Consider the following 23,445-nt stretch of genomic DNA (forward strand, 5'->3'; position numbering starts at 1 on the left):
TAATCATTCCTTTTCAGGTGGCTTTACATTGAGTGACAAGCCTAATGGTTTCCTGTAAGCCAGGAAACCAAATACAGTGCCAGGTGGTAACTAGATAACCAACCCATATGTGTCCTCAGTGTCAACAAGTGGGTTGGTCGAGGGCAAGTGTCCCTACCAATAAAACAACTAAATTAGAGACAAACAGCCACTCCTTATAGGATTATGGCATCTGGGTATAGATAGATAGCTGTATTTGTCTGTGTAGCTATCAGTACCAGTAATAAGAGAACAGTAGGGTTATGCTGTTATCCCATTTCCATGTGTAATATGGTACTGCAGAACTCAATAAAGTTAGGAAAAGTAAATATGGTGTTCTTACTACCTGCTTATAATGCAAGATAGTACTGAATAATTAAATAAGCATTATGAATAAATCCTACCCCACAAAAAATCATCATCCTTCCTATTCTCCTGTCCACTGGGGAGGTGAGGTAGCATTCAGAAAGTGAGAAAAAAGAAATGACAGTGGGGAAACCAATTAACGGCATGCCCAATGATATGGGCCACACACTCATTCACCCACCATTTAAGCCCTTGGAATCCTGAGTACCTCATGGATAAAAAAAAAAAAATATGTCCTCAACTAACCAACGATGCTTAGGTGATACTCACCCTGATGGTGAGCTCACTGAAGTTAATATTCAATACCAAGGCATCATCATACCTACTGCAAGCCTTATCTACAGACCACACTGCTTATACTGCATTTTACAAAAAGATAATAAAACAACGCATAGAAGATTTCGTAAATTCACGTCTTGCATACTGTACACAACCATTTAATGTTACATAATAAATTTGCAGCCAACTACCGAGTCTTGTTGTTTAGTCCAATAATGTTGAGACCCTGTAAACAATAAAGATTAAGTTAAAAAAATAAACTCAGTATTTAATGAGCATACCAATTATGCTAAAATATGTTGAGACCCTGTAAATAATGTAAAAAATTGAGAACAGCATTTAATGAAAGTATCAATAATGCTTTAATATAAAGTACTGAAACCCATAAATATATGAAACAGCACAAAACTAAACACACAAATCCTTACCGTTTTCATGCCTGCTTTGGTAAAATTTGCAAAATTTACAACAGCACCATCTACCATCCGCACACACTTGCCAAGCTTATGGACATCAGATAATCGTCTATTCATGAAGTCCCAAGTGTTCTGGAAAAAATAAAGTACAATAATCTACCATCCTCAACATCGAGACCTCTTTCTACCTATAAATGTGGTGAGGGAGGGTCCAGCGAGCAAGAAATAAACCAGATACAGTAGAAGGAAAGCAAGTAAATCTCCCAGAATTAACATGTGGATTGCATGTCACAGCTCAGGCTGGGTAGCATCATGTTGCGAGCCACAGCTCAGGCTGTGCTGGCTGTGCATCATCATGAACTACTCCACCCTTATGCAAACTTACGCATGGCGCTACGCCAAGACGGAGAGAGAGAGAGAGACTTTTTTCTTTTAACCAGATGATGCCCTGGATGTTTATCTTCAAGACTTTAATAAACAATTTTTTTTTTTTTTCATTTTTTCACAACTCCCCTACGTAAACTTAAGTATGGCCCTACGCAAAGATGGAGAAAGATTTTTTTTTTCACCAGATGATGCCCTGGATGTTTATCTTCAAGTTTATAATAAACAAAAACAAAAACAAACAAAAAAATCTTCATTTTTTGCACACCATGAGGTGGGATAAAAAAAAAAAGGGTAATTGCACAATCCATGGGTTAAATAGGCCACAATCTCATTCACTGGCTATTCAATCCCGTGAGCTCTACCAATGTTGCTACTGTCATATTTGTATGTACAGTACACACTGCATAGACACAGTATGTACTGTACACACAAATAAGGGGTCAGGTGTTACACAATCCTACACACTACACATATGCAGACATGGCTGCATATATACAGTACACTCAATCCTCGTAAATCGCATGTTTATAAACCAAGAATTCGTAAATCATGGCTAAGTGGCTGTCAGGCTGCCGACACCGTTAAATCGTTGTTAAGTCACAAAAATCGCGGACCTAGGCACCGAAGTGGGCCTTTTCCGAGGAGAATCGTAAACCGCAGCATTCAAATTGAAAATCGCGACCCAACAACCAATCACCGAGCGTCCCTGGTGGCATATGTGCATACTAATGCCGCCATGTTGTTGTTGTTCTTGTCCTGCCAGTCCGCACACAACAGACCGTCGCCGTGGAGTACGAGAGCTAACTGACTTTTTTGTGCAACTTCCCCCCGCCTCCTACTTGCCATGGCCTCTCCCAACCCCCCAATGAAGTGCTCTAAGCAGTATGGCGTCAAGAAGCTGCCGCAGTTGTTGTACAGTAAATGTTTGGAGCTCATTCGTCGTGTTGAGAGGGGAGAGAAGTTTTCAAAGTTGGTGAAAGAGTTTGGGAAGAACAAGTGCTGAGAAGTTCTAAGTTCTTCCCAACACCATCCCACTCCATTCACTTAAGCAATTTTGTCATAGGATTAAGGTGAGATCCCTTAACATTGCTTATTTCTATTAAATACATGCACTGAATATTCCTAAATTTGTATGTTTGTGTTTGATGGTGCCTAGATAGGTGTAGGTAGGGTGCTGTAGGAGGTGGTTGGCCAAAGTCCAGACCCAAATTCATTTTTCACATAAGAGTTATTATTTATAACCCATGGAATCTGTAAATCACGGCAGTGGTCCAGACCCAAATTGCTGCGATTTACGAGGATTGATTGTACAGTATATAGTATACTGGACATACAAATATGATAATGATAAAACCATCTCAAAAAAATACACGTGTTGTTGTGATAGACATAAGACTAAATTTATGGTGAGCTGGATGAGGAAATGAGATGGGTTCAACAGATGATGAGAGTATGGATATAATAAAACACTGGTCCCTTCACTAAAAGATGAATGTCCTAACTATAATAAAATCATGCAGCTGCAAAATATATATATGAGTAAAATTAACAATGCATCATCTTATTCACAGGGTTAACACTTGCAGTCTAAATAAGTAAAATTAACAAAGCATCATCTTACTCAAAGGGTTAACACTTGCAGTCTAGGTAATACATACACATTTATTTTTGCATAAAATACCTCTCAACCTGAAAGAACTAAATGATATTTCTCAATTCAATACATGTGGAGAGGATGGAGGGTGAAAGACTGACAAAGAGAGTGTATGTGAGTGAGGTGGAGGGGGGAAGAGGGAGGGGGAGGCCGAGGATGAGATGGAGGGATGGGGTGGAGAGGTATATGAGAGAGGGGGGTGTGAGTTGGGAGCAGGGCAGTGAAATGGCGGGGGACAGGGCGACTTGGAGGCGATTTGTTTGTGGCCACCCCAAACGGGATTGAGGCGTCTGGCAATAGATAGATAGATAGATTTTTATCAACACCATAAACTATTCGAGATTACAAGGAAAAAAAAATTACAGACTGTAGCAAAACTGAGGGTGTGAAGATAAAATGTTTAAGAGATACCGTGAGCGCGGAAACAAGGGAGGGGTTCTCCCAACACTCGGGCATGGCAGAGCAAGCCCATATCCTGAGTACAGTACTCATCTGCAGTTGGACGCAGCTGGCGTCGTCCAGTAACGAAAGGGCTAAACAGGGAGTCTGCCAGAGAATGAGCAATGTGGTATGCTGCCATTAGGTGACCAAGGCTGCAGCCACCTATCATTTATAAAGGCTCCAGCATGCAAGCGTGCTGAAGCCTTTATAAATGATACAATAGGAAATGCCAGTGAAAAGATGTTATGGTATGGTACAGAATATCCTTACTTATCAATGACACAGAATGAAGACTAAATATGAAGCACAAAATTTATTAATATCAAGATACCACTGCACTAAAGATCACAATACATCAGTGCATATTCAACTGATGATTAATCAAATACTAACCTGAAAGTCTTCACTCTTGTCTTGAAGCATACACAACTCTGTGCTTTTGTAAACTGCAGCCAGTAATCCTCTTTTGGTATACCAGTTGAACTATGGAAAAGGAAATACCGGTATAATAAAATATTGGTTTCTTTTACATTAATCAAGCACCAGTGGTTGTACTAATCAAGCACCAGTGGTTGTCAATATCAAAATTATAAGTTTCTATTGAATAGGATCCTTATTTGAAAAACTAAAAACTACTGTATAAATGTTTCACTCTTATGGGCCACTTCTAACATCCACATGAGTGGCATGAGCATGATTTCATAATTGTATCTATTGTTAAGAAACACGAGAGACTGTCTCATTCATTTCGATTTCTCATCAAAATCAATTGGACAGATGTAGAACTCCACTGCACTGTACTTACAAACAATTAAAAATACTGTATGTAAGTTTCATTGAAGAAACAATCTATGGTGGCTTCAGACTTCTTTTTTCCCTGTTTTCATGGTGTTCAGCATCTCTAACTGTTGTTTGATACCGGTTTCTGATTTTTTTACCATGTGCTGATTTCATCTAGCCTAACCTGTTAGCATGTGTTAGGAGTGCAATGCTGTATGGCAGTGAGACTTGGGCAGTAAAGGAAGAGGATATGCATAGGCTCTAACATACAGAAATGACAAGGATTAAATGGATGTTTAGTGTGTCCTTGAATATAAAGTTGGGGGGAGGGGGGGAGACTAGGATTGCAATTCATCCATCCATCCATCATCCAATTCTACATTGCCTCATGAAGAGTGTAGTAGCCCGGGGCTGGGCAAGTTGGTACGACATTTAAGATGAGAGTGACCAGCCTCACTCTTCCCTGAGTGGCATTAAGTGAGCAATAAACAACTACCCCTTGGATATAAACCTTCATCGGCTCAATCCAATTGGAGCGCCGTAATTACCCACTAAACCACCGATGCCAAAATTTGGTTATATGGTTACTACCCAGCGTAGTAAATTGTTTCCTGGTGTACAGGAGACTATTTGTAGAAGTCACCCACAGGCTGAAGGAAGAGGAAAGAATGAAGGAAAGAGAGACAAAAGAGGACGTATAACGTCACCTGTAGACAGAAGGACGAGGAAAGAATGAAGGAAAGTAAGACAGAAGAGGGAGTGTAAAGTCACCCGTAGGCAAAAGGACAAGGAAAGAATGATGTAAAGAAAGACAGATGAGGATGAAAAGAAAGAAGGATGGAGGAGAGGTAAGGGCAGACACCCGAGAACGGCGCTACACTGAATGAGTGGATGGTGAGTGCCCTCACCTACCACAAAATAATAATAATAATATTAATAATAATAATAATCAGCCGTGGCTCAGTGGGTGAGGGTGCTCCACTCTAGCTGAAGGGTCAGAGTTTCGAGTCCACCCAAGGATAATTGGTGGACATCAGGAAAAGCATCCAGACATACAGTTCTTCGTGCTCCAAACCTAAGTCCTCTACACATGGGCAACGCCTTAGTTCAGTGGTAGATGGGGACACTCACCATCTACTCATTTGATGTAGTGCTGCTCTAAGTAACTGCCCTTTCCTCTCTTCCTTCCTTCCATCTTCTTCTGTCTTTCTTTCCTTCATTCTTTCCTCTTCCTTATGCCTATGAGAGACTCTACACTTAGTGACAAGCCAAAATGGTTTCCTGTGCACCAGGAAGCCATTTACTATGCTGGGTGGCAACCATACAACCAAATTATGGCACCTGGTGGTTTAGTGGGTAATTAAGGTGCTCCAATCGGACTGAGCATATACTGGTGTATATCCAAGAGATGGTTGGGGTTCATTGCTCAGGTAATGCCATCCAGGGATGAGTGAGGCTGGTCACTCTCATCTTTAATATCAAGACCAACTTGCCTAGCCCCGGGTTCCTATGCTCCTCATTGGGAGACATAGGATTGGATGATGGATGGATCTGTATATTGCAGTTATATAACTTGGGGGGGGGGGGGAGATGTATGATATGTTGAACCACTCTGTGTCGGCACCATGAGAGAGCAGGGACCTACCCACTCCCATCAGAATGTATCAAGAGAGTAAATGAAGGCTGGGCATCCAGTGTTTCCCTGAACCCCTTCCTACACATACAGTAGTTTATAGGCAGGGTGTTTTTTGTTTTTTGTTTTGTTTTTTCAGGGTTTTCTTTGTGTTTATCATTACTTTGGATATTCCTGTGTGTATTTTGATGTCTAAATATGGCAGATTGACTGGAAAATGGTGCCAAAATTAGGAGGGGTACTGTACATACAGTAGTGCATAAGTAGGGTGTTTTTTGGTTTTCAATTATTTTTTGCATGGTTTTCTTGGTGTTTAGCATTACTTTTGATATTGCTGTGTGTTTTGATACCTAAATATGGCATACTGACCTGAAAACTGCCAAAATTTGGAAGGGTACTGTACATACAGCAGTGTATACATAGGGTGTTTTTTTGGTTCTCAATGTTTTTTTTTTTGCAAGGTTTTCTTGGTGTTTAGCATCACTTTGGATATTCCTATGTGTGTTCTTATGTCTAAATATGCCTGAATGATTGGAAAACACTGCTAAAGTAAGCAGAGGTACTGTACTAATAGGTTAGGTATAGGTTGGAGGTTGGGTATAGGTAGGGTCTGGGCATAGTAGGTGGGATATTGTTCATTATCAGGACATTGCCACTACCCAGACATGCCCATGGCCCTATTACGTTGGATAACTGAGAGATTATTGCATATACAAAGCTAATGTGGTTAAACATGAGTCAGTACAACAGCTTACAACAGCAGAGTATGCCACATGGTGTAAATAGAAGCATTTTTGTTCTGAAGGTGGGATGTCTTATAACAGAAAGCATTTTCCCCGTGTGGCAGTAACCTCTAATAGTTAAGTCCTACACATTTCCAGAGCTAAGCAAGTCTGTTCTAAATACCATGAAACCAGACACCCTTAGTTTCACCTGCAGTTTATCTGTATTTATGTCCTACACCTTGCAGAATGCATTTTCTTTTTTTATCACTTGTCTTTTAGTCACTGCCACAGCAACATCAAGCAAGCTAGCAACTATTTCTTTTTTATTATTTGCAAACGAAAGATTTAACTTGATCATGCACATCTTACTTTTCCAAATAACCTTCTCCTTGGAGGGCAGAAACTTTGAGTTTAAGATACGAATTTTTCTGGAAAAAATATTTGCAATGGAAGAAGACTCCACTCTCCCAGATCTGTTATTTAAAGGTTAATGTAAATCAAAATTTCCTTTTCCTATATGGTTGACCTGAAGTACAATATACTGTACTAAATGCTTTTTATCTTACATCATGTGATCTGTCTCCAGCATGGTACCAAATGGTGTCCACAAGGCTGCCAATGTTGTTAAGAGCTTGTAGTGCATTTGTGGGCGATGTATGTAGAGCCAAAGCCTTGTGCCAAGTGTCAATATACTCAGTGTTCATCCGCAGACGCTCCTCTACAGCCTCACCAATGAAGGCTGTCATTCCTTTCTTCCTGTTGGTCATATAAAAAAAATATTAATAAACAGCACAAAATGTAAGACTGACTAGAAAAGAATAAGCTATGTAAGTGAGCTTGAGAGGCAGATCAAAGATGAAGTTGAGAGGTATAACAATGAAAGCACTGTAGCATGCATCTGCGGGAGGGCAGTCTGATTGTAGAGGACAAGGTGACGTGGTGATGATAAACTTTTCTCATTTCAAAAGTAGGGACATTATCACTATTAACCCTTTGAGATTCCAATGATGCATTTTCACGTCATCTGAAATTCAGCCTCAGGGATTCTGATGAAGTGTTTATGCATCATTTCAGGATATTTTTGTAAAATATTCACCATAAATTGCATTTATGCATCATAACAAAGAGACTTGAGCATAATGTCACGGAATGGTTGCTCCATGCGCAGTGGATACTGCAAAGCTGGTCTGACTCAAGACTCTGTCTCTTTATTACTTTATTCTTGGTGAATATTTTTCTACAGCAAGGTACAAAATTATTGGTTTTTGCCTCACTTCAACTCATCACTTTGACTTTTCATTTTCTTTGTTTTCCATTTTGAATCATACGATAAATTACACCTATTCAGCTTCAAAATAACACCACAACCACCATCGTATCATAAAAAGTGTATTTACACAGACTGATCAAAGAAAAAGATCGCGAAGCAAATATGCGACTGAGACTCATATAATATTGTGCATCTCTTTCCTTTCTCTTTACAGTGCAATAAAATGCAGAAATAACCATATTCTATATATCATTGTAAAGATAATTTATCATAGTTTTGCATGGTTTAAACCAGATTCATATGTCTTGGTTAATTTTTTTTTGCCGAATATTTTTCTACGGCAAGGTATAAAATTTTTGGGTTTTGCCTAATTTCAACTCATCATTTTGACTTTTTATTTTCTTTGATCTTTTGTTTTGAATATACTGTACTACAATAAAGTACAGCTATTCAGCTTTAAAATGACACCAAAACTAACATTCCACCTGGAAAAGTGTATTTACACAGGGCGATCAAAGAAAAATATCCAGGCGTGAAGATGTGGGTCAGCATGAGAGTGGCTGACTCTGGCAGACATAATCTCCCTGGCCCGGAAACCTGATAGGGTTAAACAAGAAATCTAAAGCTACAACTCTACACTATCACTTACAGTTCTGGGTTGTCGGTAACCTCTTTAACTCTGTAAGCCAGGACATCATCCAGCTTATTATTACATTGTTGATAAAAGTGGTTCACCAGCTCCACACCCCCACCAAGGAACATACCATGAGCCATGCTGGAGTAACCCAATGCCTCTGCTCCTGAAATATATTTAAAAAGTAAAATCAAATAAGAGAGAATGATAACTGATATTAAGATCTGGATGGCAAGGAGAAAACTTAAGCTGAATGATAATACAACTGAGATCATCATCATCAGAGGAAACAGAAGGGGTGATAACACTGATAATACCCTGGCTTTGAACATTGGTGTGTCACAGCTTCATCCAGTCAGTTCCGTTAGTAAACTGGGTGTTTATTATATATAATTCAAAGGTAAATTACAAAGAACATATTAATCAAGTTGTCAGAGGGTGTAACTTGCATATCAGAAATCTGTACTCTGTGAGAAAATTCCTGAACAGACATTGCCTCTTAACATTGGTCCATGCAATGGTCTTGTCTCATGTCGATTATTGTAATTCACTGTGGATTGACTTACAAATAATATACGGTACTAACGAAAGTTAGTCTGTGTTGAACAGGGCAGCAAGGCTTATCTTTGGTCACCCCCTGAGAACCTCGACTACCCAGTTCCTAACTGAGCTGCACTGGTTACCTGTAAAGGCCAGAACTGAATTTGAACTATGTCATATTACATTCAAGGTTCATTAGTTTGGTGAACCAAAGTATCTTGCTGAATTGTTGAAATTCCCATTGGCACCTTCAGGTGTGGTTACATAGTGAAGATGATTCCTTGTGTCTTGACGAGCCTGGAGCCATTCACCAGTCATCTTTCTCTGATCGTTCTTTTGTGTACAGAGCCCCTAGGTTATACTGTATAATAGATTGTTGTTGTCCATGAGACAACTCTCTTCTGCTGAATCCTTTAAGAGACAGCTGAAAGCCTTTATCTTTTCAAAATGCTACGACTTGGAGAGAGATATTGCACTGTGACAGATGATTATAGGGTTTAATTATTGCCAATTTCAAAATTTTTTTTTTTACTTATGAGGTTTGTGTCGTATATGAGAGATGTCACAATTCTTGTAATTGTAAAAATAATGTATGTGTGTGTGTCGTGCGATAGTGAATTCCCAGTGGAAGAACTGGAGCTTCTGAGAAACAAAAGACCAGATTATTGTTGTTATTATTATCATTATTATAATTATTATCTTTGTTTGGTAAAAGCCATGATGCCTGGGAAATTGCTGAACAACATAGTGTTCGGCTTAATGTCAAAGGTCTGGTACCAATTACAGTGTAGTTCGTTACATTGAGGGCGTACTGAACTTCAGATTCCAGGATGGACTCAGTAACAGATGTTATCAAAACAAAAACCTATTTCTGACCAAGTTATGAATATATCAAATAGGTATCCTAAGGGTTTAACCCACTGCAAAACTCTTAAAACTGACATAAATATTATGTACATACAGTTGACTTCTATATCAACTACTATCTACAAAGGTATATATAAATGGTCAAATAAATAATACTGCCACTTCTATCACCACTACTACTATTAATAATAATAAGTAAATAATTCACAAAATGAGTCATAATAACCATGGTCCTACCTTGCATAATAGCTTCCTGTGACCAGCCATGAGTATGCACAAATGGCAGAGCTGCATCAAGGATCTGCTTCTTCACATAATATTCACCATCTTCTGTTTCAAATTCAGAATCTCCCTGAGAAGATTCTGAGCTTTTGTGTTCATCTCCTTTGAACTGTTCACTCTGCTCAGATGCCCATTGTCCTGAGTGCGTTTTCAGCCCCCTTGTATGTTCTGAAATAAGGCTTGTTACTTAATACATAATACTATTGTACATAGTGTGTGGTTATATGTTTAACTGTTCTGCTGAAGAGGGATGCCTGCATATAGTGGCACCAACATGACAGGACAGTGGAGCTGTTTTTTTTTTGTTTTTGTTTTTTTTAAGGAGGAAGTAACCAAAGGAGCCCATAAACCATTCCTTCCAAGAAAAAAACAAAGACAATACAACTGAAAGCCCAAGTCAAGATCCCATTCATTTTGAGATGCCTGGACACACTGCGTTTGAAAGACTGGAAATAACAATAATAATAATGATAGTCTGGTCTTTTGTTTCTCAAATGCACCAGTTGTTCCTCTGGGAATTCACTAGCACTTGACACACATATATCATTTTTACAATTACAAGAATTGTGACATCTCTCATATGTGATACAAGCTACATCATATAAATATATATGAAAGTGGTAATAATTAAACCCTATAATTATCCATCATAGTACCTCTCTCCAGGTCATAGCATAGGAAGTAGGAAATACAGACAGAGGGAGACAGTTCCAGAGTAGACCTGTTGCATAAATGAAAGACTGAGAGAAATGGTTAACTCTTGCATTAGACAGCTGGACAGAAAAGGAATGAGAGTTTGTTGCTAGACAGGTGCTACACGCCTGTCATGTCGCAGAGGTGGAGGGATGGAAGCAGGTAGTTCAGAGAAGCAGTGACCATTGAAGCAGTGAGAGAAAAAGAGAGAAAGATGCAACAGTACAGAGAAGACACAGAGATTGAAGGGAGCCACTAAGACGAGAAGAGTTAATGAGACAAAAAGCCTTTGTCTCCACCTTGTTGAGAAGAGCTGTATGTGGGAAGCCTTCCCACATATGAGAGTTGTACTCTACACAGGGGTGAATAAAACCCATGTATAAAGTCAACAACTGCGCAGGGGTAAGGAAAGAGCAGAGTCAGCTTAGCACACATAATCTCTTGGAGGCCGATTTTACAAGAGATGTAATATGATCTTTCCAAGATAACTCCCAAGAGAATGAAACCCCAAGTATGTTTAAGGATGACACAGGATTGAGCTGGATATTATCAAATATTACTGGGTACTTTTCTGGAAAATTTTGTTGGGTTGATAGTGTAAAATCTGAGTCTTTGATGCATTAAAAACAACAAGATTACTTTTACCTCCTAAGTTAGAGATCCAAGCCAACTCAGACATTAGGTGTGCCATAGCCTCATCCCTTGTTTGCTGAAGTAACTGCTGAGATGGACTTTACAGGAACCGAATGGAAAGGTGAAGGGTGGAATCATCCGCCTATGAGTGGATAGGGTTAGATGTACAGCTTAAAAGGTCAATGATGAATAAAAGGAAGAGAGATGGTGATAGGGCACAGCCCTGAGGAACACCACTATTGATAGATCTAGGAGAAAAACAATGGCTGTCTCCAACAGCAGCTATAGAATGACCAGAAAGGAAGCTATAGATGAAGGCACAGATAGAAGGATAGAAACTGTACAAGGGCAGTGTGGAAATTAAAGATTTATGCCAGACTCGATCAAAAGCATTTGAAATGTCAAGTGCAATGGCAAAGCTTTTGCCAAAGTCCTGAAAGAAGGATGACCAGGAGTCTGAATGGTAGGTGAGAAGATCGCCAGTGGAGCATCCCTGACGGAACCAATACTGACAATCAGAAAGAAGGTTGTGATAGGAAGGATGCTTTAAAATTTTTCTGTTAAAGAATAGTCTCAAAAACTTTTGAGACACAGGATGTTAAAGCAACTGGGTGATAGTTAAAGGGTTGGGAATGGTCATCCTTCTTTGGGACTGGCTGAGTGTGAGCAAGGTTCCAGCAAGAAGGAAAGGTACAAGTTGACAGACAGTGATGAGAGTTTAGATTGAGAGAATACAAAGAACAGTAACCAAGATGGCAGATTTTTCATACAGAGAGAGGTTGGAAAAGCTGGATTTGCCTTCCTTAGAGGAAAGAAGAAAGAGAGGAGACATGATTGCAGTGTTTAGGACCATGATAGGAGTAGATAAAATTGACCGAGAAGATCTGTTTGTATGAGATAAGAGAGCAACAAGAGGACACGGAATGAAATTGAAAAAGTCAAGCTGCTTGAAGGATATCAAGAAATATAGCTTTCCTACCAGAAGTATAGATTTATGGAGTAGCCTGGACATCCAGTCTAAAAACTTAAACGAGTTTAAAGCTAAATTTGACTTACTGAGAAACAGCGATGCGAACCCACGAGCATAGCATACTTCATGTGTATCTCAATCAGGTATATTGGGTAAATACATAAGTTTTTGGAACGACTTAGACAAAAAGGTGGTGCAGGAGAAAAACATTCATGTGTGTAAAAGTAAACTAGATAAATGTGGATATGGAGATAGGACAACACGAGCATCGCTCAATTCCTGTATACTACAAATAGGTAAATACACACACACACACACACACACACACACACACACACACACACACAAAGAAGAGCGTGAGAAAGATGGATACTATCTGTTGCTTAGTGAGGACTGAGAAATATGGAAGGCAGACACAGTGCTGGCAGAGGATTGTCAGAAAACTTTTACTCATGGGTGATAATTTGACAATGCTGTCATCCAACTGAGACTGCAGTTCTGCATTAAACTTACTCATTGGTGCTGAAGAGGAGTGCCTTCCTGTGGTGGCACCAATATAACTAGGTGGTGGACCTGGAGCTCCCTAGCTATACAAATACCCCTCAATCCCCCCTTAACCCACCAAATGAGGCTGTTAGACTGCACATGGGAATCTTCATCATTCAGTTCATTGGGTTCATGTCCTGCTGAATCTGGACAGTGACATGCACAGAAAATAGGGGAAGGGGGCTCTATTAAAAAAAAGTTGTGGCATCACCCCCTTGCTGGGTACTACTTACTTAACCTTCATCTTATCTGCATTTATTTCTGACCATCACTGTTCATGGATATTTGGATATTCATTAAATTCTGAACCAATCTGCAAAAGTCTGTTTCCTAACAGCAAGCATCACAACATTTTCTGCATAAATGTCCCATGATTTTCAATACTTCAAAATAACAGAATTACATTTCCTCATCATAAGTTAGGCATATAAGGTAGCAACTGCAAATAACTCTAATGTACACAGTAAACTTAAGTGTTGGAGAGTGATGCTTTCATGCAGTGACACAAATATAACAAGGCAGCTCGAATGACTGGTTGAACAAATGTCCCTCAACTCCCTCCCCTTCCAACAACAGAAGGATGGTGGACTGCAGAATAAAGGCAGCCTTCAGTCTACTCAGTTCACTTTCAAATGCCCCAGGGGTTGCAACTATCACTACTGTTAGCTACTACCATAATTCTCTGCTCAAATACAGGATGGTCGGTATCTGGAGCTCTTGTATCTCGTGTGTTGCGGGGACAGCTCAGGCTACTGATATGAGGAGCAAGACAAGACACTGAAAAGCACGAAAATCATACCATCTTGTACTAGGATGATTGTGTATTTCCTTCCTTGCCTGATATGAATTAAGTATCTGGTGCAAGTCAGAACATAATACCTAAATGTTCTAACCCTCCTTTAACTCACTGAGCCATGGGAAGTCTTTCCACTTTGCTTCTGCCATCTCCTAAAGGTATTATTCAGCTTAGGAAAGACTTTTCAGACAGGTATGAAGGTAATGGAGAGAGTTCTAGAAGGCATGTGTAGAGAAAAAGTGAATATTGATGAGATGCAGTTTGGGTATATGCCAGGCAAAAGGACCTCTGATGCCATATTCATTGTTCAACACCTTCAGGAAAAATATATGGCAAAGAAACGGGATCTGTACTTTGTTTATATTGATTTGGAGAAGGCCTCTAACAAAGTCCCTCGGGGAATGGTAAGATGGGCAATGAGAAGGCTTGGGATTGAGGAGTGGCTGGTTAGTGTGGTTATGGCTATGTATGTGGGTGCTCACACCCAGGTGAGAGTGAATGGAGATTTGAGTGATGAGTTTTCTATGAATGTTGGTGTGCATCAGGGGTCAGTCTTGAGTCTCTTATTGTTTATCATAATGCTTGAAGCCCTCTCACAATACTTCAGAAATGGACTTCTGTGGGAGATGTCATAAACCCATGATTTGGTGCTGACTACAGTGAATAAAAGGGAGGTAGGGGAAAGATTTAGGAAGTGGAGAGATGGTATGGGGCAGAGATGGACACCACAAACGAAAATTAAATTCTGCAAAACAAATCCACAAACTCAAAAAATGGCCTTCCATAACCTCAAAGCTGCAAAATTTTTGAAATTTGCAGTTTCATAAATGCAAAAACGCAAACGCAAACCATTTTTATCCCTTTCAGTACCACGGCATCAGCTTCATTTTATTCTTGATACTATCTATCCATCTATTGCCAGACGCCTCAATCCCATACGGAGAGGCCACAAACAAATCGCCTCCACGTCGCCCTGTCCCCTGCTATTTCACTGCCCTGCTCCCAACTCACACCCCCAACTCTCATATACGTCTCCACTCTATCCCTCCATCTCATCCTCGGCCTCCCCTTCCCTCTCCCCCCCTCCATCTCACTCACATACACTCTCCTCATCAGTCTCTCACCCTCCATCCTCTCCACATGGCCAAACCACCTTAATGTGCTCCTCCTAACGCTTCCTATCACATCCACATCCACACCACAACGCTAACATTAGAGGATTATATAAGTTTAGGATGATATTTTTCATAATCAAGGGGTTAATAATCATCTCTAGGTGCTCATCCACTATAATTATATCTTTATTTATTCTGACTAACAATAGGTGACTTTATGAAGTTTGAAAATTGTCTACAGTAATGAATGGGATATATAAACTCATAATTCGAGTAAAACTAAAATATATATTTCAGTTATTATTATTAGTATATGAGACTATTTTTATTACAAAACAAGGGTAAATCCTTCACTACTGTAAATACAGTAAATGAATTAAACTATTACACTTCACAGCTCACATCTGACAAGTTGACATGCTAGTCCACCTCTATTCTTTGGCCCTAACCTCCTCAGTCCTCACTCTTTAGTCAGTCAGACTCCTCCAACAAGTGAGACAACTCCAACATACAGTATATCTATCTACCTATCTATATTGATATCACATGGGGAAAGGTGGTTGGCTGGTCAGAAAAATGGTAAAATTGTGTTCAGTTTCATTTTGTACATTTCTTGTTTAATTTGTTATTTATCTACCTAATGATTTTTGCTGAGATTAAAATACTGGCACTGGCAATGCTGTAAGTCTGACAATTTGAAATTTAGACTAAAGGCAATATTCTAGGTGGGTGGGGAGGTTTCATAGCACATCTTTGCACTTTCATCTTGTTATTGACTTCTACGTTAACAAGTCTTTCTAGTACCCGGATGTAGTTTACAACAGTAGCATACATCATAACATCTAAGAATCAGGAAAATAAATTGATCTTGAATTAGGCTTTACATTTTTCTTTATTTAGTGGAAAAAAAAAATCTGTGCAGGCTTTTAACTTTAGACTCTTATTTCTTAACCTTCCCACAGAAAGCTCATACAATATACCATTAACCCGTTAACTGCTCTATACAGCCTGGGCTGTTCCGAGAGCGACTGCTCAATACAGCCCTGGCTGCGCATGTGAATTTCGAATATAGTGCCATGGTGACCAATGCTGACCCATGCAAGCATGTTTGAGTCTTCAAAACCGAAACCGAAAGAGAAAACGAAAACCATACATTCCAATAGGGAATCAGACACTTCAATGTTCATCCATGGCTTTACAAAGGTAAATACAGTATTGAGCTAATATTTCGTTATTATATACTTTGGCATGTGTTCTCTCAATTCCTCAGACAAAATTTGGCCTTTGGGAGATTTAATTTTTACCCCTATGTCTGCACACCACGGACACCTCCAAAAAACTGCCATGCACAGTTAACAGGTTAAGATAATGTAGTGAGGAACCCTCCAATGTAAAGCACAATACGACTTGCTATGATGATGATATGCTTTATTATTTAATCACGAGCATGAATGCTGCCCCCTCCTGGCTTATACCCATTTTCATTCCTTTCCTGAGAGCTTGGTATGAAGCCTGTGAATATCAAAATCAGATGAATCTGATCTTCAGCCTCTCTCTCTCTCTCTCTCTACATTCTTTTTGAAGGAATCATAAAATTATCGTCCAATGCGTTCGATAATGAAAAATGCTACTGTACATCATACTGAAGGTGAATTTATTGTATATACCCTGTATACAATATTTATTGTACATCTGGCAACAGTGCAGGAGTGGTGAGCGGTGCTGTCGAGCCGGTGACTCTCGCAGACGCCACCCACCAGGCCAGGCCACATAGATGTTTGTGGGCATATCTGCGTTTGTGGAAGAGCTTCCACAAGTGTAAAACCATGAATCTGCATACCATTTGTCGCAAACAAAATCACACTTCCACAACTGCGGAATTTGCAGTTTGCAGAAGTGACTGTGGAAGTGCCCAGCTCTGGTATGGGGCACAAGGGCTTGAGAGTAAATGCTGCTAAAACAAACGTGATTATATCTAGGGAAGGTGGCAGTACTGTCAAAAACAGGGAGAGTGGCCATGTATGGTTTGCCACAAGGGCATGGGAAGTAATTCCATCTTGTACAGTGTTTGTGATAGGTGGGTGCATAAGAAATGTAGTGGTATTACAAGTAAACTGTGAGATAATGCTAATTTCATGTGTGCAGTGTGTCAGGGAGAGAATGTGGAGAATGTCTGATGTGATAGGATTGATCTTGCTGGTATGTCTCTTTAGTGTGTGGAAGAGTTTTGTTAATTGGGAGACATGTTATATGCCAGAGGTAGAGCTGGAGCTAGCTCTGTGGCTAGAGTGAGGAGAGGTTGGAAGAAGTTCAGGGAGCTGTTGCCTCTCCTGACACTGAAAGGGTTCTCCCTCTGTGCTATGGGATCTCTGTATCCAACATGTGTTAGGAATGTAATGCTGTTTGGTACTGAGACTTGGGCAGTAAAGGAATAGGATATTTGCAGGCTCAAATGTACAGAAATGACAATGATTGAGCAGATGTGCAATGTGTCCTTGAATGTGAGGCCTGGGGGGAGCTAGGTTCACAATGGATGAGTGAAGAGGAAGGGTGTGACTGAAGTGGATTGGTGTTGTGATGAGGAGAGGTAAATTGAGAAGGTTTGGGCATGTGGTGAGGATGGGGGACGACATTAGGGAGAAGAAAGTGAGAAGTGTGAATGTTGGGGGTAGGGTTGTGAGAGGAAGACCACAAAAATCCTGGGAAGAGATCACAGAGTGTGACCTCAGAGAAACGAGAATGAACAGAGAGGCTTCCACAGATCAAGCAGCATGGACAGCTGCCATTAGGTGACCAAGGATGATGCATGCAAGCATGTTGAACCCTAAAAAAAAAAAAAAAAAAAAAAAGAAACTTGCTTTTAAAGGACATTACCCACACTCAATGCGATTAAGGAAGGTGGGGTTCCTATGCTGAATAAATAAAGTTTAGCAACAGCCATAATACAAAACTGAAGTGTCACAGTCTTCTATTATTTGTTAAAGCATTCCTGTACTGTACACTGTACTTCAATTATGTACAAATCCTATTTTGATTGGTAAATGGGGAATTTATCTTGAGTACAAATACATTATGCTGGTCTATATCCCATACATTCATGAAGCTTTATCTACAACCTCTTTTGCTCTAACTAAAACACACTGTATCATATCTAAAGAACATATTGCTGTCTGTACCACACTTTTTTCTTGTTCCACTGGCATGCTGGGCAGCATTGTGCCAGCAATATACACACTCACGTCTGTGTCGTTCTCTCTAGGGTGTTCCAGCTCTTTTAGTTTGAGTTCATAGTGACACCTGGACAAGTCAAGACCTTTCTGAATTTGTGGAAAATATGCATTCTCTAAATATGGTACAACATCCTTAATACCACTTGCACTGTCTCGATCACGAAGGAATATGAAGATAAGGAAGTTGAGGGCTGGTACGATGCAGTCACTCCACTCAAGCAGGTCAGTTTTTTCAGCATCGGGTAGGGAACACACCAGTTTTGTTAACTTTATCAAATGCTTTCCACTGAAATTAGGATCAATGGGTTTTTGCTTCAGGGAAAAGGCAACATTTTCCTTCAGTTCATGAATTACCAAACCTAAGGCACCGGCATGTTTTATAGTGACAAGCAAAGCATGGATAAGCTTCCTTCTTCCAGTGCTGTCAAATTTGCTAAAGTAATGTTTAAACTGTTCAAGAGCCAGGATGCGTAATTCCTTGTTATTACAGTATATCATTGTTTTAATTAGCAGTTGCGGAAAGGAGGAATGAGCCTTGGCTTCCAAACATGCACTTGGCAATGTCTTCTCTTCAATTTTACCCAAAAGACGTGTAGCTAGTATCAGTCCTTTATGTATGAGAGGGTCTTCTTTCTCTTTTAATAAGTTAACTAAAAGAGGCACACAGCTGAGATACACATAATGACTGGAATAAACCTGGGGCAGGCAGTCACTGGCCATGTTCTGACCCAGAGCACAGTAGAAGAAACAGGAAAGAGAAAGTTGGGAAACTTCACTGATTCCTGATGTATCTTTCTCCTTCTCTATCTCCTCTTCTTTATGTACATCCTTATCCTCATCTTCATCGTCAGCTGTTTGCTCACGTTCACAGTCCGCATCTCCTTCACTTACCAAGACCCTCTTAGAGTTATCCCAGACAATGTATGAGAAGAGCTTAAAAGGATTTAACAAGAGATCTGCAACCATTCCTGTCAAATGTGCACTTGTACGATACAGGGAATTCTCAGCTTCACCATCAGTGCAGTACACATCTAAATATGCTAGTGGTTTATGGTATAGTTGAAGAAGAAACATGGCAAGATACTCTCTGGATGGTGTCTTTCCTGACCATACAAGATCACCATTTATTACTTTGTGATAAAACTCTTCATAGAAATCCACAAGACACTCAAAGTTTCTTGACACATCCTTGATCTCTGGGTGGACATCTAAAAGCTTCCTCTCCTTCCCCTCCAAGCCAAGGTTTGTTGGTATGTTCATTGCTGCCAGGCGTGAATACAGTGTGTTGAAAACCCACGAGAAAGTGACTGCCCGTGTAGCCTGTGACACCTGCCTCATCAGTGTTGCGTGGATGGGCTGGAGCATTGTGCGGAAGTGTAAAGACGACGTATTCATCTCTAACTCTTCAAGAAACACAAGAACTGCTTCCTTTGGGTTGGCAACTGAGGCGATGTATACTAATAAATCCTGGACACATTTCTCCCCATCAAGATCAAGATTCTCTGCCAACAGTTTTGTTATTATTGGAACAAGCTCTAGGCTGTTGCCTACAAGGTATTCGTGGTGTCTTTCTTCTTTTATTTCACTAAGTGCACCTTCATAATCACCATTTTTCATTTTTTCCCAAAGGTCAGATCCAAGATCTTTCTGAGGAACATCATTCTGACCATGAGCAACTTCTGTATCACTCACTGCTGCCATTTTAATTCAGAATACAGTTGTCACTCAATATTTCTCAACAAAGCAACAAGATGTAAATGACTTGGTCTTCTCTACCAGTTCCTCACGGCCTGGTATATTGTCTCTTTTTGTGTTTCACCTTCAGTCTGAAAACAAGGAAACACTTCTTTCAGCAATAACTTTCACAAAATTATCATCAACCTATTCACTTCAGTACTGTCAGAGGCAATCACATTCTCTATTATGGTACACAACATACAGTAAGACACCTTCATGTATTTCATCTTTATTTATATGATTGGGCAATGAAAAAAAATAAAGCAATCTGAATACAGAATGTGTATTAAAAGACATGATATAATTTTGTGAACCAGACTGCAAGTACTGATTCAGCTTTCTCCAGTATATACTGATGTACATTTTCAAGTGACCTATTGCAGGGCGAAGGTCACATAGGCTATAACGACTGCAGAAATGATATGGGACAATATTAAACCTCCACAAAGACGCATTTATGATGGATATGCCACCAAGAAGACTCCCTCCCCCAATTTGGGGATAACAACATCATAGAGCACACTGACATAACCAACGGATGTGGGTGCAAGGAAAAAAAAAAAAAAAAAACATTTTTTTCTTACTCTCCCTCTACATATGATTAGGTAAGCATGACTGGGTAAGTACTGTTAAGCAACTAGCCTGCCTCTGTTATAATGCAGTGTATAAAATATTACATACAAGCAGAAACTGATAACTACAGAAGTTAACCACAGTAATATATATATTTTTTTTTATGCTAGGAAGAAGGAACCAAAGGCCACGAGCCTGCAATAATTGTTCCTTCCGAGAGAAAAACAAAATACAAGAGACAGCCAAATTCAAGATATGATCATTTCGAGATGCCTGGACACACTGCATTTGAAAGTCTGGAGATCATAGGAAGCAGGAAATACAGACAGAGGGAGACAGTTCCAGAGTTGACATGTTGCATAAATGAAGGACTGGGAGTAACAGTTAACTCTTGCAGTAGAGAGTTGGACAGAAAAGGGATGAGAGTTTGCTGCTAGACAGGTGCTACACACCCGTCATAGAGGTGGAGAAATGCAAGCAGACAGTTCAGAGGAGAAGTGACCACTGAAGTAGTGATAGAAAAGAGATAAAGATGCAACAGTGCGGCGAAGAGACAGAGGTTGAAGGGAGTCACTAAGACGAGGAGAGTTAATGAGATGAAAAGCCTTTGACTCCACCCTATTGAGAACAGGGCTCAATCCAACAGGAGAGCCTTAATTACCTGCTAAACCACCACGCACCATAATCTGGTTGTGTGGTTACAACCCAGCACAGTAAATGGTTTCCTGGTGTACAGGAAACCATTTGGCTTGTCGCCAGTGTAGAGTCTCCCACAAGCAGAAGGAAGAGGAAAGAATGACGGAAAAAAAAAAAAGACAGAAAAGGGTGTGAAGAGTCACCCATAGGCATAAGGAAGAGGAAAGAATGAAGGAAAGAAAGACAGAAGAGGAAGGATGGATGAGATGAAAGGATAGATACCCAAACCAGCTCTACACTAAGTGAATGGATGGTGGGTGCCCCCACCTATCATTATTAATGATAATAATAGTAATAATAATGATACTCCAGAACAAAATTTCAAGTTGGGCATTTGCTATCGGAAGAAGGTGACCTGGTAATTGACCCACATGAATATGCTACATTCTTGCAAACCAATATGATGCAGTCTACAGTAAACTAGACAACACAATGATCATATATTCTTCATGACTGACCCAACGCACAATAGCAACATACCCTGACTGACCTTAACTTCAGTGAAGAAGATGTTATCAAGGCAACTGGTGAATTAAAGTCAAGTTCTGCACCTGGTCTGGATGGAGTCCAAGAAGTGTTACTAACGAAATGTAAAGACACTCTTGCATGACCCTTATACCTTCTCTGGCACAAATCACTGGACTCTGGGAAAATACCCAAAGAACTCAAAAAAGCCACTATAACACCAATACACAAAGGGATAGAAAAAGGTCTTTCCAAAAACTATCGACCAGTGGCCTTAACATCCAACATAATCAAAATATTTGAAAACATAGTAAACGGCCATACCACGTTGAGTACACCACTTCACGTCCGATCAGCGAAGTTAAGCAACGTTGGGTCTGGTTAGTACTTGGATGGGTGACTGCCTGGGAACACCAGATGCTGTTGGCATCCCTATGTGTCAAGTGGGGTTGGTGGAGGATTAGTGCCCCTCCCTGTAAAACAATTAACTCTAAGCCCTTGGCCACCCCGTGTGGGATACATGGCTTCTGGCAATGAATGAATGAATGATGAATGTTACCGGCAGATTGTGAAATCGCTCATTTCATGAATTATGGTTAGCAAGGGGTGGCCATTTGAGTTATTTTGTTTTACAGGGAGGGGCACTAACCCTCCACCAACCCACTTGCTGATGCGTAGGGAGCACATATGGTTTGGTTATATGGTTACCAACCCAGCGTTGTCTATGGTTTCTTGGCTTACAGGAAACCATATGGCTTATCACACAATGTAAAGCCACATTTAAAGGAAAGAAAAGCAATAAGAAGTGACACGAAAGATGGGAGAAATAGGAAGAGAGGAGGGCAGGCACAGAAAAAGAACAATAAAGGCTAAGGAAGTAGTAGGCAGCACTACATTAAGTGTAAGGATCATGGTCGCCACCACCTACCACTGGTTAGTTTAGTTCAGGTTTATTTAGGTTAGGCTGAATTACAATAAGGTTAGGTTAGGTTAAGGTTTGGCTAGGTTAGATTACTTTAGGCTAAATAAAGGAATGGTAACTTCCTGCATGTCACTTCGTGCATCCGACACCTGAGTACACCCAACTCTGCAGGGCAACATCAAACTCTATCCTGGACCAGCTGGACCTCAAAGGGCCACAGGGCTAAGGCGCTGCGGTTGACCACCACGACTGTGAGGCCTCAGCCTCTAGACTCCTTCAAGTAATTCAAATAACCAATCATGAAGCAAAAATGACAGCCGAAAAGGCTTATCATGTGGTGACTGCGACATCAATTAAAAAAAAAAATATTCTAACTTCAGGCAAAGCTTAAATCACGTCATTTGGAAATTTTGTGCAATCTCTATCTACATACATACCTTAGGTAACTCGGATTTGCAAATGATCACCTCTTGCGTTACCATTTCATTTGTTTTTATTAAAACAAGTTGCGTGAAAATACAAATACTACATATTCTCGGCTGCTAATAAAATGATATTTAAATATGGCAGAAATATAATACAATCCTTACCAAGTGCCCTGGAGGCTCTCAAAATGCGCGAGAACAGTGTCTGTACTCCCACCAACTTCATTCTTGTTGTAGAGATGCCAACAGTTTTTCTCAGGAGTAAGAAACTGTTCACCTAATACCATTATGTCATGGAATCATGAGAATTGTGACATGTTAAAAATTACTATTATTAGTTTGGCAGTGTGGT

The 23,445-nt window shown here is 40.0% G+C and overlaps 2 protein-coding genes and 1 non-coding gene across 3 annotated transcripts; 1 reads left to right on the forward strand and 2 right to left on the reverse strand.

Annotated features, from left to right (window-relative positions):
- Window positions 1-794: 794 nt before the first annotated feature.
- Window positions 795-23,328, reverse strand: Coq9 (ubiquinone biosynthesis protein COQ9, mitochondrial). The gene is made up of 7 exons (XM_080268718.1): window positions 23,259-23,328; window positions 10,248-10,460; window positions 8,619-8,769; window positions 7,266-7,455; window positions 3,955-4,044; window positions 1,092-1,211; window positions 795-889 (listed from the first exon to the last, which is right to left on the reverse strand). Exons 1-7 carry the CDS (start codon window positions 23,317-23,319, stop codon window positions 851-853), a joined length of 864 nt encoding a protein of 287 aa, XP_080124844.1. The 5' UTR covers window positions 23,320-23,328; the 3' UTR covers window positions 795-850.
- Window positions 18,141-19,976, reverse strand: LOC145394896 (glomulin). Its single transcript, XM_080268647.1, has one exon. It carries the CDS (start codon window positions 19,974-19,976, stop codon window positions 18,141-18,143), a length of 1,836 nt encoding a protein of 611 aa, XP_080124773.1.
- On the forward strand, window positions 22,057-22,175 carry LOC145395128 (5S ribosomal RNA). The gene has a single exon (XR_013896558.1). It is a non-coding gene; the product is annotated as a 5S ribosomal RNA (ribosomal RNA).
- Window positions 23,329-23,445: the final 117 nt, after the last annotated feature.

Source organism: Coenobita brevimanus, chromosome 29, assembly GCF_032717465.1.
Source record: "Coenobita brevimanus isolate Jiangsu-jjx chromosome 29, ASM3271746v2, whole genome shotgun sequence".
NCBI lineage: Eukaryota > Metazoa > Arthropoda > Malacostraca > Decapoda > Coenobitidae > Coenobita > Coenobita brevimanus.